General features: G+C 37.7%; 1 protein-coding gene across 1 annotated transcript in view; it reads left to right on the top strand.

The window, feature by feature from the left end:
- The window catches only part of si:dkey-92j12.5 (multiple PDZ domain protein), a 166460-nt gene that overhangs the window by 100595 nt on the left and 46276 nt on the right, over positions 1-19589 (top strand). The window contains exons 18-19 of the mRNA XM_065004530.1: positions 13439-13837; positions 17678-17869. Coding sequence (XP_064860602.1) covers positions 13439-13837; positions 17678-17869 — 591 coding nt within the window. The remainder of the gene's footprint in view (positions 1-13438; positions 13838-17677; positions 17870-19589) is intronic.

Here is a 19589-nt window from a genome sequence, read left to right as displayed (position 1 = left end):
ATCCTTTAATATCCAATATCCTTTAATATCCTTTAATATCCAGTATCCTTTAATGTCCAGTATCCTTTAATGTCCAGTATCCTTTAATATCCAGTATCCTTTAATGTCCAGTATCCTTTAATGTCCAGTATCCTTTAATATCCAGTATCCTTTAATATCCAGTATCCTTTAATATCCTTTAATGTCCAGTATCCTTTAATATCCAGTATCCTTTAATATCCTTTAATATCCAGTATCCTTTAATATCCTTTAATTTCCAGTATCCTTTAATGTCCAGTATCCTTTAATATCCAGTATATTTTAATGTCCAGTATCCTTTAATATCCAGTATCCTTTAATGTCCAGTATCCTTTAATATCCAGTATCCTTTAATATCCTTTAAAATCCAGTATCCTTTAATATCCTTTAATATCCAGTATCCTTTAATATCCTTTAATATCCAGTATCCTTTAATGTCCAGTATCCTTTAATATCCTTTAATATCCAGTATCCTTTAATGTCCAGTATCCTTTAATGTCCAGTATCCTTTAATATCCAGTATCCTTTAATATTCAGTATCCTTTAATGTCCAGTATCCTTTAATATCCAGTATCCTTTAATATCCTTTAATATCCAGTATCCTTTAATGCCCTTTAATATCCAGTATCCTTTAATGTCCAGTATCCTTTAATATCCTTTAATATCCAGTATCCTTTAATGTCCAGTATCCTTTAATGTCCAGTATCCTTTAATATCCAGTATCCTTTAATATCCTTTAATATCCAGTATCCTTTAATATCCAGTATCCTTTAATATCCTTTAATATCCAGTATCCTTTAATATCCTTTAATATCCAGTATCCTTTAATGTCCAGTATCCTTTAATGTCCAGTATCCTTTAATATCCAGTATCCTTTAATATCCAGTATCCTTTAATGTCCAGTATCCTTTAATATCCAGTATCCTTTAATGTCCAGTATCCTTTAATATCCAATATCCTTTAATATCCAGTATCCTTTAATATCCAATATCCTTTAATATCCAGTATCCTTTAATATCCTTTAATGTCCAGTATCCTTTAATATTCAGTATCCTTTAATGTCCAGTATCCTTTAATGTCCAGTATCCTTTAATATCCAGTATCCTTTAATATCCAGTATCCTTTAATATCCTTTAATATCCAGTATCCTTTAATATCCTTTAATATCCAGTATCCTTTAATATCCAATATCCTTTAATATCCAGTATCCTTTAATATCATTTAATGTCCAGTATCCTTTAATATCCAGTATCCTTTAATATCCAGTATCCTTTAATGTCCAGTATCCTTTAATATCCAGTATCATTTAATGTCCAGTATCCTTTATTGTCCAGTATCCTTTAATATCCAATATCCTTTAATATCCTTTAATATCCAGTATCCTTTAATGTCCAGTATCCTTTAATATCCAGTATCCTTTAATGTCCAGTATCCTTTAATATCCAATATCCTTTAATATCCAGTATCCTTTAATATCCAATATCCTTTAATATCCAGTATCCTTTAATATCCTTTAATGTCCAGTATCCTTTAATATTCAGTATCCTTTAATGTCCAGTATCCTTTAATGTCCAGTATCCTTTAATATCCAGTATCCTTTAATGCCCTTTAATATCCAGTATCCTTTAATATCCAGTATCCTTTAATATCCTTTAATATCCAGTATCCTTTAATATCCTTTAATATCCAGTATCCTTTAATATCCAATATCCTTTAATATCCAGTATCCTTTAATATCCTTTAATGTCCAGTATCCTTTAATATCCAGTATCCTTTAATATCCAGTATCCTTTAATGTCCAGTATCCTTTAATATCCAGTATCATTTAATGTCCAGTATCCTTTATTGTCCAGTATCCTTTAATATCCAATATCCTTTAATATCCTTTAATATCCAATATCCTTTAATATCCTTTAATATCCAGTATCCTTTAATGTCCAGTATCCTTTAATGTCCAGTATCCTTTAATATCCAGTATCCTTTAATGTCCAGTATCCTTTAATGTCCAGTATCCTTTAATATCCAGTATCCTTTAATATCCTTTAATATCCAGTATCCTTTAATATCCTTTAATGTCCAGTATCCTTTAATATCCAGTATATTTTAATGTCCAGTATCCTTTAATATCCAGTATCCTTTAATGTCCAGTATCCTTTAATATCCAGTATCCTTTAATATCCTTTAAAATCCAGTATCCTTTAATATCCTTTAATATCCAGTATCCTTTAATATCCTTTAATATCCAGTATCCTTTAATGTCCAGTATCCTTTAATATCCTTTAATATCCAGTATCCTTTAATGTCCAGTATCCTTTAATGTCCAGTATCCTTTAATATCCAGTATCCTTTAATATTCAGTATCCTTTAATGTCCAGTATCCTTTAATATCCAGTATCCTTTAATATCCTTTAATATCCAGTATCCTTTAATGCCCTTTAATATCCAGTATCCTTTAATGTCCAGTATCCTTTAATATCCTTTAATATCCAGTATCCTTTAATGTCCAGTATCCTTTAATGTCCAGTATCCTTTAATATCCAGTATCCTTTAATATCCTTTAATATCCAGTATCCTTTAATATCCAGTATCCTTTAATATCCTTTAATATCCAGTATCCTTTAATATCCTTTAATATCCAGTATCCTTTAATGTCCAGTATCCTTTAATGTCCAGTATCCTTTAATATCCAGTATCCTTTAATATCCAGTATCCTTTAATGTCCAGTATCCTTTAATATCCAGTATCCTTTAATGTCCAGTATCCTTTAATATCCAATATCCTTTAATATCCAGTATCCTTTAATATCCAATATCCTTTAATATCCAGTATCCTTTAATATCCTTTAATGTCCAGTATCCTTTAATATTCAGTATCCTTTAATGTCCAGTATCCTTTAATGTCCAGTATCCTTTAATATCCAGTATCCTTTAATATCCAGTATCCTTTAATATCCTTTAATATCCAGTATCCTTTAATATCCTTTAATATCCAGTATCCTTTAATATCCAATATCCTTTAATATCCAGTATCCTTTAATATCATTTAATGTCCAGTATCCTTTAATATCCAGTATCCTTTAATATCCAGTATCCTTTAATGTCCAGTATCCTTTAATATCCAGTATCATTTAATGTCCAGTATCCTTTATTGTCCAGTATCCTTTAATATCCAATATCCTTTAATATCCTTTAATATCCAATATCCTTTAATATCCAGTATCCTTTAATATCCAGTATCCTTTAATATCCAGTATCCTTTAATATCCAATATCCTTTAATATCCTTTAATATCCAATATCCTTTAATGTCCAGTATCCTTTAATATCCAGTATCCTTTAATATCCTTTAATATCCAGTATCCTTTAATATCCTTTAATTTCCAGTATCCTTTAATGTCCAGTATCCTTTAATATCCAGTATATTTTAATGTCCAGTATCCTTTAATATCCAGTATCCTTTAATGTCCAGTATCCTTTAATATCCAGTATCCTTTAATATCCTTTAAAATCCAGTATCCTTTAATATCCTTTAATGTCCAGTATCCTTTAATATCCAGTATCCTTTAATGTCCAGTATCCTTTAATATCCAGTATCCTTTAATGTCCAGTATCCTTTAATATCCAGTATCCTTTAATATCCAGTATCCTTTAATATCCAGTATCCTTTAATATCCAGTGTCCTTTAATGTCCAGTATCCTTTAATATCCAGTATCCTTTAATGTCCAGTATCCTTTAATGTCCAGTATCCTTTAATATCCAGTATCCTTTAATATCCAGTATCCTTTAATGTCCAGTATCCTTTAATATCCAGTATCCTTTAATGTCCAGTATCCTTTAATGTCCAGTATCCTTTAATATCCAGTATCCTTTAATATCCAGTATCCTTTAATGTCCAGTATCCTTTAATATCCAATATCCTTTAATATCCAGTATCCTTTAATGTCCAGTATCCTTTAATATCCAGTATCCTTTAATATCCTTTAATATCCAGTATCCTTTAATATCCTTTAAATTCCAGTATCCTTTAATATCCTTTAATATCCAGTATCCTTTAATATCCTTTAATTTCCAGTATCCTTTAATATCCTTTAATATCCAGTATCCTTTAATATCCTTTAATGTCCAGTATCCTTTAATATCCAGTATCCTTTAATATCCAGTGTCCTTTAATGTCCAGTATCCTTTAATATCCAGTATCCTTTAATGTCCAATATCCTTTAATGTCCAGTATCCTTTAATGTCCAGTATCCTTTAATATCCAGTATCCTTTAATATCCAATATCCTTTAATATCCTTTAATATCCAGTATCCTTTAATATCCTTTAATGTCCAGTATCCTTTAATATCCAGTATCCTTTAATATCCAGTATCCTTTAATATCCAGTATCCTTTAATGTCCAGTATCCTTTAATATCCAATATCCTTTAATATCCTTTAATATCCAGTATCCTTTAATATCCTTTAATATCCAGTATCCTTTAATATCCTTTAATGTCCAGTATCCTTTAATGTCCAGTATCCTTTAATATCCAGTATCCTTTAATATCCAGTATCCTTTAATATCCAGTATCCTTTAATATCCTTTAATATCCAGTATCCTTTAATATCCAGTATCCTTTAATATCCAGTATCCTTTAATGTCCAGTATCCTTTAATATCCAATATCCTTTAATATCCTTTAATATCCAGTATCCTTTAATATCCTTTAATATCCAGTATCCTTTAATATCCTTTAATTTCCAGTATCCTTTAATGTCCAGTATCCTTTAATATCCAGTATCTTTTAATGTCCAGTATCCTTTAATGTCCAGTATCCTTTAATATCCAGTATCCTTTAATATCCAGTATCCTTTAATGTCCAGTATCCTTTAATGTCCAGTATCCTTTAATATCCAATATCCTTTAATATCCAGTATCCTTTAATATCCTTTAATATCCAGTATCCTTTAATATCCTTTAATATCCAGTATCCTTTAATATCCTTTAATTTCCACTATCCTTAAATATCCAGTATCCTTTAATATCCAGTATCCTTTAATATCCAGTATCCTTTCATATCCAGTATCCTTTAATATCCAGTATCCTTTAATATCCTTTAATATCCAGTATCCTTTAATATCCTTTAATATCCAATATCCTTTAATATCCTTTAATATCCAGTATCCTTTAATATCCAGTATCCTTTAATATCCTTTAATTTCCAGTATCCTTTAATGTCCAGTATCCTTTAATATCCAGTATCTTTTAATGTCCAGTATCCTTTAATGTCCAGTATCCTTTAATATCCAGTATCCTTTAATGTCCAGTATCCTTTAATATCCTTTAATATCCAGTATCCTTTAAAATCCAGTATCCTTTAACGTCCAGTATCCATTAATATCCTTTTATGTCCAGTATCCTTTAATATCCAGTATCCTTTAATATCCTTTAATGTCCAGTATCCTTTAATATCCTTTAATATCCAGTATCCTTTAATGTCCAGTATCCTTTAATGTCCAGTATCCATTAATATCCAGTATCCTTTAATATCCAGTATCCTTTAATATCCTTTAATATCCAGTATCCTTTAACGTCCAGTATCCTTTAATATCCAGTATCCTTTAACGTCCAGTATCGTTTAATGTCCAGTATCCTTTAATATCCAGTATCCTTTAACGTCCAGTATCCTTTAATATCCTTTAACGTCCAGTATCCTTTAATATCCTTTAATGTCCAGTATCCTTTCATCTCCAGTATCCTTTAACGTCCAGTATCCTTTAATATCCTTTAATGTCCAGTATCCTTTAATATCCAGTATCCTTTAATATCCAGTATCCTTTAATATCCAGTATCCTTTAATATCCTTTAATATCCAGTATCCTTTAATATCCTTTAATATCCAGTATCCTTTAACGTCCAGTATCCTTTAATATCCAGTATCCTTTAATATCCAGTATCCTTTAATATCCTTTAATATCCAGTATCCTTTAATATCCTTTAATATCCAGTATCCTTTAATATCCTTTAATATCCAGTATCCTTTAATATCCAGTATCCTTTAATATCCAGTATCCTTTAATATCCTTTAATATCCAGTATCCTTTAATATCCAGTATCCTTTAATATCCTTTAATATCCAGTATCCTTTAATATCCTTTAATGTCCAGTATCCTTTAATGTCCAGTATCCTTTAATATCCAGTATATTTTAATGTCCAGTATCCTTTAATATCCTTTAATATCCAGTATCCTTTAATATCCAGTATAATTTAACGTCCAATATCATTTAATATCCAGTATCCTTTAATATCCAGTATCCTTTAATGTCCTTTAATATCCAGTATCCTTTAATATCCAGTATCCTTTAATGTACTTTAATATCCAGTATCATTTCACGTCCAGTATCCTTTAATATCCAGTATCCTTTAATGTCCTTTAATATCCAGTATCCTTTAATATCCAGTATCATTTAACGTCCAGTATCATTTAATGTCCAGTATCCTTTAATGTCCAGTATCCTTTAATATCCAGTATCTTTTAATGTCCAGTATCCTTTAATGTCCAGTATCCTTTAATATCCAGTATCCTTTAATATCCAGTATCCTTTAATGTCCAGTATCCTTTAATGTCCAGTATCCTTTAATATCCAGTATCCTTTAATATCCAGTATCCTTTAATGTCCAGTATCCTTTAATATCCTTTAATGTCCAGTATCCTTTAATATCCTTTAATATCCAGTATCCTTTAATATCCTTTAATATCCAGTATCCTTTAATATCCAGTATCCTTTAATATCCTTTAATATCCAGTATCCTTTAATATCCAATATCCTTTAATATCCTTTAATATCCAGTATCCTTTAATATCCAGTATCCTTTAATATCCTTTAATTTCCAGTATCCTTTAATGTCCAGTATCCTTTAATATCCAGTATCTTTTAATGTCCAGTATCCTTTAATGTCCAGTATCCTTTAATATCCAGTATCCTTTAATATCCAGTATCCTTTAATGTCCAGTATCCTTTAATGTCCTTTTGATATCCAGTATCCTTAATATCCAGTATCCTTTAATATCCAGTATCCTTTAATGTCCAGTATCCTTTAATGTCCTTTTGATATCCAGTATCCTTAATATCCAGTATCCTTTAATATCCAGTATCCTTTAATATCCTTTAATATCCAGTATCCTTTAAAATCCAGTATCCTTTAACGTCCAGTATCCATTAATATCCTTTTATGTCCAGTATCCTTTAATATCCAGTATCCTTTAATATCCTTTAATGTCCAGTATCCTTTAATATCCAGTATCCTTTAATATCCAGTATCCTTTAATATCCTTTAATGTACAGTATCCTTTAATATCCTTTAATGTCCAGTATCCTTTAATATCCATTATCCTTTAATATCCTTTAATGTCCAGTATCCTTTAATATCCTTTAATATCCAGTATCCTTTAATGTCCAGTATCCTTTAATGTCCAGTATCCATTAATATCCAGTATCCTTTAATATCCAGTATCCTTTAATATCCTTTAATATCCAGTATCCTTTAACGTCCAGTATCCTTTAATATCCAGTATCCTTTAACGTCCAGTATCGTTTAATGTCCAGTATCCTTTAATATCCAGTATCCTTTAACGTCCAGTATCCTTTAATATCCTTTAACGTCCAGTATCCTTTAATATCCTTTAATGTCCAGTATCCTTTCATCTCCAGTATCCTTTAACGTCCAGTATCCTTTAATATCCTTTAATGTCCAGTATCCTTTAATATCCAGTATCCTTTAATATCCAGTATCCTTTAATATCCAGTATCCTTTAATATCCTTTAATATCCAGTATCCTTTAATATCCTTTAATATCCAGTATCCTTTAATATCCAGTATCCTTTAATATCCTTTAATATCCAGTATCCTTTAATATCCTTTAATATCCAGTATCCTTTAATATCCTTTAATATCCAGTATCCTTTAATGTCCTTTAATATCCAGTATCCTTTAATATCCTTTAATATCCAGTATCCTTTAATATCCTTTAATATCCAGTATCCTTTAATATCCAGTATAATTTAACGTCCAATATCATTTAATATCCAGTATCCTTTAATATCCAGTATCCTTTAATGTCCTTTAATATCCAGTATCCTTTAATATCCAGTATCCTTTAATGTCCTTTAATATCCAGTATCATTTCACGTCCAGTATCCTTTAATATCCAGTATCCTTTAATGTCCTTTAATATCCAGTATCCTTTAATATCCAGTATCATTTAACGTCCAGTATCATTTAATGTCCAGTATCCTTTAATATCCTTTAATATCCAGTATCCTTTAATATCCAGTATCCTTTAATGTCCTTTAATATCCAGTATCCTTTAATATCCAGTATCCTTTAATGTCCTTTAATATCCAGTATCCTTTAATGTCCTTTAATATCCAGTATCCTTTAATATCCAGTATCATTTAACGTCCAGTATCATTTAATGTCCAGTATCCTTTAATATCCTTTAATATCCAGTATCCTTTAATATCCTTTAATGTCCAGTATCCTTTAATATCCTTTAATATCCAGTATCCTTTAATGTCCAGTATCCTTTAATGTCCAGTATCCTTTAATATCCAGTATCCTTTAATATCCTTTAATATCCAGTATCCTTTAATATCCAGTATCCTTTAATATCCTTTAATATCCAGTATCCTTTAATATCCTTTAATATCCAGTATCCTTTAATGTCCAGTATCCTTTAATGTCCAGTATCCTTTAATATCCAGTATCCTTTAATATCCAGTATCCTTTAATGTCCAGTATCCTTTAATATCCAGTATCCTTTAATGTCCAGTATCCTTTAATATCCAATATCCTTTAATATCCAGTATCCTTTAATATCCAATATCCTTTAATATCCAGTATCCTTTAATATCCTTTAATGTCCAGTATCCTTTAATATTCAGTATCCTTTAATGTCCAGTATCCTTTAATGTCCAGTATCCTTTAATATCCAGTATCCTTTAATATCCTTTAATATCCAGTATCCTTTAATATCCTTTAATATCCAGTATCCTTTAATGTCCAGTATCCTTTAATATCCAGTATCCTTTAATATCCTTTAATATCCAGTATCCTTTAATATCCAATATCCTTTAATATCCAGTATCCTTTAATATCCTTTAATGTCCAGTATCCTTTAATATCCAGTATCCTTTAATATCCAGTATCCTTTAATATCCTTTAATGTCCAGTATCCTTTAATATCCAGTATCCTTTAATATCCTTTAATGTCCAGTATCCTTTAATATCCAGTATCCTTTAATGTCCAATATCCTTTAATATCCTTTAATATCCAGTATCCTTTAATATCCAGTATCCTTTAATATCCTTTAATATCCAGTATCCTTTAATATCCTTTAATATCCAATATCCTTTAATATCCTTTAATATCCAATATCCTTTAATATCCTTTAATATCCTTTAATATCCAATATCCTTTAATATCCTTTAATATCCAATATCCTTTAATATCCTTTAATATCCAGTATCCTTTAATATCCTTTAATATCCAGTATCCTTTAATATCCTTTAATGTCCAGTATCCTTTAATATCCAGTATCCTTTAATGTCCAGTATCCTTTAATATCCAATATCCTTTAATATCCAGTATCCTTTAATATCCTTTAATATCCAGTATCCTTTAATATCCTTTAATGTCCAGTATCCTTTAATATCCAGTATCCTTTAATGTCCAGTATCCTTTAATATCCAATATCCTTTAATATCCAGTATCCTTTAATATCCTTTAATATCCAGTATCCTTTAATGTCCAGTATCCTTTAATATCCAATATCCTTTAATATCCAGTATCCTTTAATATCCTTTAGTATCCAGTATCCTTTAATGTCCAGTATCCTTTAATATCCAATATCCTTTAATATCCAGTATCCTTTAATATCCTTTAATATCCAGTATCCTTTAATGTCCAGTATCCTTTAATATCCAGTATCCTTTAATGTCCAATATCCTTTAATGTCCAGTATCCTTTAATATCCAATATCCTTTAATATCCTTTAATATCCAGTATCCTTTAATATCCTTTAATTTCCAGTATCCTTTAATGTCCAGTATCCTTTAATATCCAGTATCTTTTAATGTCCAGTATCCTTTAATGTCCAGTATCCTTTAATATCCAGTATCCTTTAATGTCCAGTATCCTTTAATATCCTTTAATATCCAGTATCCTTTAATATCCTTTAATATCCAGTATCCTTTAATGTCCAGTATCCTTTAATGTCCAGTATCCTTTAATATCCAATATCCTTTAATATCCAGTATCCTTTAATATCCTTTAATATCCAGTATCCTTTAATATCCTTTAATATCCAATATCCTTTAATATCCAGTATCCTTTAATATCCAGTATCCTTTAATATCCTTTAATATCCAGTATCCTTTAATATCCTTTAATATCCAGTATCCTTTAATATCCTTTAATTTCCAATATCCTTTAATATCCAGTATCCTTTAATATCCTTTAATGTCCAGTATCCTTTAATGTCCAGTATCCTTTAATATCCAATATCCTTTAATATCCAGTATCCTTTAATATCCTTTAATATCCAGTATCCTTTAATATCCTTTAATATCCAGTATCCTTTAATATCCAGTATCCTTTAATATCCTTTAATATCCAGTATCCTTTAATATCCTTTAATTTCCAGTATCCTTTAATGTCCAGTATCCTTTAATATCCAGTATCTTTTAATGTCCAGTATCCTTTAATGTCCAGTATCCTTTAATATCCAGTATCCTTTAATATCCAGTATCCTTTAATGTCCAGTATCCTTTAATGTCCTTTTGATATCCAGTATCCTTTAATATCCAGTATCCTTTAATATCCAGTATCCTTTAATATCCTTTAATATTCAGTATCCTTTAAAATCCAGTATCCTTTAACGTCCAGTATCCATTAATATCCTTTTATGTCCAGTATCCTTTAATATCCAGTATCCTTTAATATCCTTTAATGTCCAGTATCCTTTAATATCCTTTAATGTCCAGTATCCTTTAATATCCTTTAATATCCAGTATCCTTTAATATCCTTTAATATCCATTATCCTTTAATATCCTTTAATGTCCAGTATCCTTTAATGTCCAGTATCCTTTAATGTCCAGTATCCATTAATATCCAGTATCCTTTAATATCCAGTATCCTTTAATATCCTTTAATATCCAGTATCCTTTAACGTCCAGTATCCTTTAATATCCAGTATCCTTTAACGTCCAGTATCGTTTAATGTCCAGTATCCTTTAATATCCAGTATCCTTTAACGTCCAGTATCCTTTAATATCCTTTAACGTCCAGTATCCTTTAATATCCTTTAATGTCCAGTATCCTTTCATCTCCAGTATCCTTTAACGTCCAGTATCCTTTAATATCCTTTAATGTCCAGTATCCTTTAATATCCAGTATCCTTTAATATCCAGTATCCTTTAATATCCTTTAATATCCAGTATCCTTTAATATCCTTTAATATCCAGTATCCTTTAATATCCAGTATCCTTTAACGTCCAGTATCCTTTAATATCCAGTATCCTTTAATATCCTTTAATATCCAGTATCCTTTAATATCCTTTAATATCCAGTATCCTTTAATATCCTTTAATATCCAGTATCCTTTAATATCCAGTATCCTTTAACGTCCAGTATCCTTTAATATCCAGTATCCTTTAATATCCAGTATCCTTTAATATCCAGTATCCTTTAATATCCTTTAATATCCAGTATCCTTTAATGTCCTTTAATATCCAGTATCCTTTAATATCCAGTATCCTTTAATGTCCTTTAATATCCAGTATCATTTCACGTCCAGTATCCTTTAATATCCAGTATCCTTTAATGTCCTTTAATATCCAGTATCCTTTAATATCCAGTATCATTTAACGTCCAGTATCATTTAATGTCCAGTATCCTTTAATATCCTTTAATATCCAGTATCCTTTAATATCCAGTATCCTTTAATGTCCTTTAATATCCAGTATCCTTTAATATCCAGTATCCTTTAATGTCCTTTAATATCCAGTATCCTTTAATGTCCTTTAATATCCAGTATCCTTTAATATCCAGTATCATTTAACGTCCAGTATCCTTTAATATCCTTTAATATCCAGTATCCTTTAATATCCTTTAATATCCAGTATCCTTTAATGTCCTTTAATATCCAGTATCCTTTAATATCCAGTATCCTTTAATGTCCTTTAATATCCAGTATCCTTTAATATCCAGTATCCTTTAATGTCCTTTAATATCCAGTATCCTTTAATATCCTTTAATATCCAGTATCCTTTAATGTCCAGTATCCTTTAATATCCAGTATCCTTTAATGTCCTTTAATATCCAGTATCCTTTAATATCCTTTAATATCCAGTATCCTTTAACGTCCAGTATCCTTTAATATCCAGTATCCTTTAATATCCAGTATCCTTTAATATCCTTTAATATCCTTTAATATCCAGTATCCTTTAATATCCAGTATCCTTTAATATCCAGTATCCTTTAATGTCCTTTATTGGTATTAGAATGTATTATAATCACACAGGCATCTGCTGACCCTCATTCAACACCTCCATCACATCATCATTACAGTATGTTTGTAATGACCAGCTCCATCACATCATCATTACAGTATGTTTGTAATGACCAGCTCCATCACATCATCATTACAGTATGTTGGTAATGACCAGCTCCAACACATCATCATTGCAGTATGTTTGTAATGATCAGCTCAACCTCAACCCTACACTGAGTTTTACGGCTCCACCTCAACCCTACACTGAGTCTTAAAGCTCCACCTCAACCCTACACTGAGTCTTAAAGCTCCACCTCAACCCTACACTGAGTCTTAAAGCTACACCTCAACCCTACACTGAGTCTTACGGCTCCACCTCAACCCTACACTGAGCCTTACGGCTCCACCTCAACCCTACACTGAGCCTTATAGCTCCACCTCAACCCTACACTGAGTCTTAAAGCTCCACCTCAACCCTACACCGAGCCTTATAGCTCCACCTCAACCCTACACTGAGTCTTAAAGCTACACCTCAACCCTACACTGAGTCTTACGGCTCCACCTCAACCCTACACTGAGCCTTATAGTTCCACCTCAACCCTACACTGAGCCTTATAGCTCCACCTCAACCCTACACTGAGTCTTAAAGCTACACCTCAACCCTACACTGAGTCTTAAAGCTACACCTCAACCCTACACTGAGTCTTAGGACTTTTGACTAAATGACACAAACACAGACATCATTACATTAACAGCTACATTAACTACGTCTCTCTCTATCAACTCTCTCTCTCTCTCTCTCTCTCTCTCTCTCTCTCTCTCTCTCTCTCTCTCTCTCTTTATTTCTCTCTTTTTTTCTCTCTCTTTATCACCTTTCACTCCACAGTGTGACATTCATCCCTTCGTTTCTGGTAGAGGAGCACCGTGCGTCCATGGCCCAGCAGCCTCTGTCATCCATCATGGTGGACGGCCCCTCACCCTGCCCCCTGACACCCTCCCCTACCCCTGCTGGAGGTCCAAGCCCTTCCCCTACCCCCTGGAGGTTTAACCCCTTCCCCTACCCCCTGGAGGTCCAACCCCTTCCCCTACCCCCTGGAGGTCCAGCCCCTTCCCCTACCCTTCCTGGAGCCCCAGATACAGCCTCAACAGTCCCAACTCCAGGTCCAGCTACAGCCCCAAGGCCTCACGGCCCTTATCTACCCAGACCTGTAGTATCAGCTACAAGTACAGCTCCAGCCTCAACGCCAACCAAAGGCCCACCCAGACCCCCACCCCCAGACAAGAGGTAAGATCCCGTCTTGAAACTGTGAAACAATTAACAATAAACATAAAGCCCTAACTCCAACCCTAACCTCAAACCTTACCCCAGCTCTAGCCTCAACCCTTACCCCAGCTCTAGCCTCAACCCTTACCCTAGCTCTAACCTCAACCCTTACCCCAGCTCTAACCTCAATCCTTACCCCAGCTCTAGCCTCAACCCTTACCCCAGCTCTAGCCTCAACCCTTACCCCAGCTCTAACCTCAACCCTTACCCCAGCTCTAACCTCAATCCTTACCCCAGCTCTAGCCTCAACCCTTACCCCAGCTCTAGCCTCAACCCTTACCCCAGCTCTAGCGTCATTCCTTACCCCAGCTCTAGCGTCATTCCTTACCCCAGCTCTAGCCTCAACCCTTACCCCAGCTCTAGCGTCAATCCTTACCCCAGCTCTAGCCTCAACCCTTACCCCAGCTCTAGCCTCAACCCTTACCCCAGCTCTAGCCTCAACCCTTACCCCAGCTCTAGCGTCAACCCCGGCCTTGGTCTCTCAGCTACAGCTCCAAACCAAAGGTAAGCTTCCAACCCTATCTCAAACCCTTGTTTGCGCTTTCTTCAGCCTCAACTCTGCACTGAGTCTTAAAGCTCCACCTCAAGCCTACACTGAGTCTTAAGGCTCCACCTCAACCCTACACTGAGTCTTAAAGCTCCACCTCAACCCTACACTGAGTCTTAAGGCTCCACCTCAACCCTACACTGAGTCTTATAGCTCCACCTCAACCCTACACTGAGCCTTATAGCTCCACCTCAACTCTACACTGAGCCTTAAAGCTCCACCTCAACCCTACACTGAGCCTTATAGCTCCACCTCAACCCTACACTGAGTCTTAAGGCTCCACCTCAACCCTACACTGAGCCTTATAGGTCCACCTCAACCCTACACTGAGTCTTAAGGCTCCACCTCAACCCTACACTGAGCCTTATAGCTCCACCTCAACCCTACACTGAGCCTTATAGCTCCACCTCAACTCTACACTGAGGCTTAAGGCTCCACCTCAACCCTACACTGAGTCTTAAGGCTCCACCTCAACCCTACACTGAGTCTCAAGGCTCCACCTCAACCCTACACTGAGTCTTACGGCTCCACCTCAACCCTACACTGAGTCTTAAGGCTCCACCTCAACTCTACACTGAGTCTTAAAGCTCCACCTCAACCCTACACTGAGCCTTATAGCTCCACCTCAACCCTACACTGAGTCTTAAAGCTCCACCTCAACCCTACACTGAGCCTTATAGCTCCACCTCAACCCTACACTGAGTCTTAAGGCTCCACCTCAACCCTACACTGAGTCTTAAGGCTCCACCTCAACCCTACACTGAGCCTTATAGCTCCACCTCAACCCTACACTGAGTCTTAAGGCTCCACCTCAACCCTACACTGAGCCTTATAGCTCCACCTCAACCCTACACTGAGTCTTAAGGCTCCACCTCAACTCTACACTGAGGCTTAAGGCTCCACCTCAACCCTACACTGAGTCTTAAGGCTCCACCTCAAGCCTACACTGAGTCTTAAGGCTCCACCTTGAGCCCTTTCTCAAGTCTTTAGCTTCAGACCCAGAAAGCAAACTGTATTGCAGATATTTTTTTAATTTAATTTTGTGATCCAATTCCGATCTTGTCTTGTCTCCCCAATGTGCTCTGGAGAGGCGAAGGTCAAGTCATGCGTCGTCTGAAACATGACCCACCAAACCTCGCTCCTTAACAACCCAACCGCTGAACCCGGAGGCCAGCCGCACCAATGTGTCAGAGGAAACACTGTTCAACTGACGACCGTGGTCAGCCTGCAGGCGCCCGGCCCGCCACAAGGAGTTACTAGAGAGCGATGAGCCAAGTAAAGCCCCACCCCCCGGCCAAATCCCCCCCTAACCCGGATAAAGCTGGGCCAAATGTGTGCCGCCCTATGGGACTCCCGGTCACGGCCGGATCTGACATAACCTGGGATCGAACCCGGGTCTGTGCTGACGCCTCAAGCACCCCGAAGCAGTGCCTTAGCCCGCGGTTGTAGGCCACAAAACTTATTTTTTAACACTCATGTGGTATAGAAGGCTATTTTTAGACTCACCTATAGATCTCAGTACCTCCCTCTCTCTCACCCCCCCTCCCTCTCTCTCCTGCTCCCTCTCTCTCACCCCCTCCCTCTCTCTCCTCCTCCCTCTCTCTTCCCCCTTCCCTCTCTCTCCCCCTCCCTCTCTCTCCTCCTCCCTCTCTCTTCCTCCCCTCTATCTCCTCCCCCTCCCTCTCTCTCTTCCCCCTCCCTCTCTCTCTCACCCCCTCCCCCTCTCTCACCTCCCCCCTCCCTCTCTCTCCTCCCCTCTCTCTCTCCCCCTCTCTCCTCCCCCTCTCTCCTCCTCCCTCTCTCTTCCTCCCCTCTATCTCCTCCCCCTCCCTCTCTCTCTTCCCCCTCCCTCTCTCTCTCACCCCCTCCCCCTCTCTCACCTCCCCCTCCCTCTCTCACCTCCCCCTCCCTCTCTCTCCTCCCCCTCTCTCCTCCCCCTCTCTCCTCCCCCTCCCTCTCTCTCTTCCCCCTCCCTCTCTCTCTCACCCCCCCCTCTCTTTCTTCCCCCTCCCTCTCTCTCACCCCCTCCCTCTCTCTCCTCCCCCTACCTCTCTCTCTTCCCCCTCCCTCTCTCTCATCCCCCTCCCTCTCTTTCTTTCCCCCTCCCTCTCTCTCATCCCCCTCCCTCTCTTTCTTTCCCCCTCCCTCTCTCTCACCCCCTCCCTCTCTCTCTCCCCCCCTACCTCTCTCTCTTCCCCCTCCCTCTCTCTCATCCCCCTCCCTCTCTTTCTTTCCCCCTCCCTCTCTCTTCCTCCCCTCTATCTCCTCCCCCTCCCTCTCTCTCTTCCCCCTCCCTCTCTCTCTCACCCCCTCCCTCTCTTTCTTCCCCCTCCCTCTCTCTCACCCCCTCCCTCTCTCTCCTCCCCCTACCTCTCTCTCTTCCCCCTCCCTCTCTCTCATCCCCTCCCTCTCTTTCTTTCCCCCTCCCTCTCTCTCATCCCCCTCCCTCTCTTTCTTTCCCCCTCCCTCTCTCTCACCCCCTCCCTCTCTCTCCTCCCCCCCTACCTCTCTCTCTTCCCCCTCCCTCTCTCTCATCCCCCTCCCTCTCTTTCTTTCCCCCTCCCTCTCTCACCTCCCCCTCCCTCTCTCACCTCCCCCTCCCTCTCTCTCCTCCCCCTCTCTCTCTCATGTTTAATCTTTACGTTTTAAACGTTTTGGGGTGGAAAATATATGTATATATACAGTGCCAGTCTAAAGCTTGGACACACCTACTCATTCAAGGGTTTTTCTTTATTTTGACTATGTTCTACATTGTAGAATAATAGTGAAGACATCAGAACTATGAAATAACACATATGGAATCATGTAGGAACCAAAAAAGTGTAAAACAATTCAAAGAATATGTTATATTTGAGATTCTTCAAAGTAGCCACACCTTGCCTTGATGACAGCTTTGCAACCTCTTGGCATTCTCTCAACCAGCTTCATGAGATAGTCACCTGGAATGCATTTAAATTAACAGGTGTGCCTTGTTAAAAGTTAATTTGTGGAATTTCTTTCCTTCTTGATGCATTTGAGCCAGTCAGTTGGGGTGGTATACAGAAGATAGACCTATTTGGTAAAAGACCAAGTCCATATCATGGCAAGTCAGTTCAAATAAACAAAGAGAAACAACAGTCCATAAATGTCTATATATTTCTCTGTATAAATGTTAATATTGATAAATGTATCATAAGGAATAACTTTATAGGCTACAGAATATAAAAAATTTACATTTTACTGTTTATAAAGCATGTGATCTTTTTCCCCTGTAGCCTAATCCCTAAACCCCCACCCTCACCCGTACCAATGAAGGAGAGGAGAGGTGTGGATGGAGTGAGAGAGGAGGAGAAGAAAGTGGAGAGGAAGCGAGAGGAGGAGGAGGAGGAGGAGGTGAGAGAGGAAGAAGAGAGAGAGGATGAGATGTTGGTTTATCCTACTAACCTCAGTTGGGCTCAACCTAGAAGGTTAGTAAACGTTGCTGTCCTTCTTTATAGTCTAACGCTGTAGTACACAGTTAATACACGTTGTGACACTCGCGCACGCACACACACCACCCCCTTCACCCTGTTTACCCCTGTTTCTCCCACAGCGGCTGGTTGGTGAGGCTGCCAGGCACACACACCACCCCCTTCACCCTGTTTACTCCTGTCTCTCCCACAGCGGCTGGTTGGTCAGGCTGCCAGGCCCACACACCACCCCTTCACCCTGTTTACCCCTGTCTCTCCCACAGCGACTGGTTGGTCAGGCTGCCAGGCACACACACCACCCCTTCACCCTCCTTATCCCTGTCTCTCCCACAGCGGCTGGTTGGTCAGGCTGCCAGGCCCACACACCACCCCTTCACCCTGTTTACCCCTGTCTCTCCCACAGCGGCAGGTTGATCAGGCTGCCAGGCCCACACAACACCCCTTCACCCCTCCTTATCCCTGTCTCTCCCACAGCGGCTGGTTGGTCAGGCTGCCAGGCCCACACACCACCCCCTCACCCTGTTTACTCCTGTCTCTCCCACAGCGGCTGGTTGGTCAGGCTGCCAGGCCCACACACCACCCCCTCACCCTGTTTACTCCTGTCTCTCCCACAGCGGCTGGTTGGTCAGGCTGCCAGGCCCACACACCACCCCTTCACCCTGTTTACCCCTGTCTCTCCCACAGCGGCTGGTTGGTCAGGCTGCCAGGCCCACACACCACCCCCTCACCCTGTTTACCCCTGTCTCTCCCACAGCGGCTGGTTGGTCAGGCTGCCAGGCCCACACACCACCCCCTCACCCTGTTTACCCCTGTCTCTCCCACAGCGGCTGGTTGGTCAGGCTGCCAGGCCCACACACCACCCCCTCACCCTGTTTACTCCTGTCTCTCCCACAGCGGCTGGTTGGTCAGGCTGCCCGGCCCACACACCACCCCCTTCACCCTGTTTACCCCTGTCTCTCCCACAGCGGCTGGTTGGTCAGGCTGCCCCATACCCTATAACGACATCACAATACCCTATAACGACATCACAATACCCTATAACGACATTCCAATACCCTATAACGACATCACAATACCCTATAACGACATCACAATACCCTATAATGACATCACTTTTAGAATTTTTAGCACATTTCTAAAACATAAAAAAACTGAAATATCACATTTCAATAAGAATTCAGACCCTTTACTCAGAACTTTGTTGAAGATCCTTTGGCAGCGATTACAGCCACAAGTCTTATTGGGTATGACGCTACAAGCTCGGCACACCTGTATTTGGGGAGTTTCTCCCATTCTTCTCTGCAGATCCTCTCAAGCTCTGTCAGGCGATGTTAGATCGGGTTCAAGTCCGGGCTCTGGCTGGGCCACTCAATGACATTCAGAGACTGATCCATGAAGCCACTCCTGTGTTGTCTTGGCTGTGTGCTTAGGGTTGTTGTCCTGTTGGAAGGTGAACCTTCGCCCCAGTCTGAGATCCTGAACGCTCTAGAGCAGGTTTTCTTCAAGGATCTCTCTGTACTTTGCCCCATTCATCTTCCCCTCGATCCTGACTAGTCTCCCAGTCCCTGCCACTGAAACACATCCCACAGCATGATGCTGCCACCACTATGCTTCACCGTAGGTTGTTGGTTGGTGTCAGGTTTCCTCCAGACGCGACGCTTGGCATTCAGGCCAAAGAGTTCAATCTTGGTTTCATCAGACAAGAGAATCTGGTTTC

The sequence above is a fragment of the Oncorhynchus nerka genome, linkage group LG18 (assembly GCF_034236695.1).
Source record: "Oncorhynchus nerka isolate Pitt River linkage group LG18, Oner_Uvic_2.0, whole genome shotgun sequence".
Classification (NCBI taxonomy): domain Eukaryota; kingdom Metazoa; phylum Chordata; class Actinopteri; order Salmoniformes; family Salmonidae; genus Oncorhynchus; species Oncorhynchus nerka.
The sequence above is the reverse complement of the archived record's forward strand: the minus strand, read 5'-3'. Positions and strand labels throughout refer to the sequence as shown.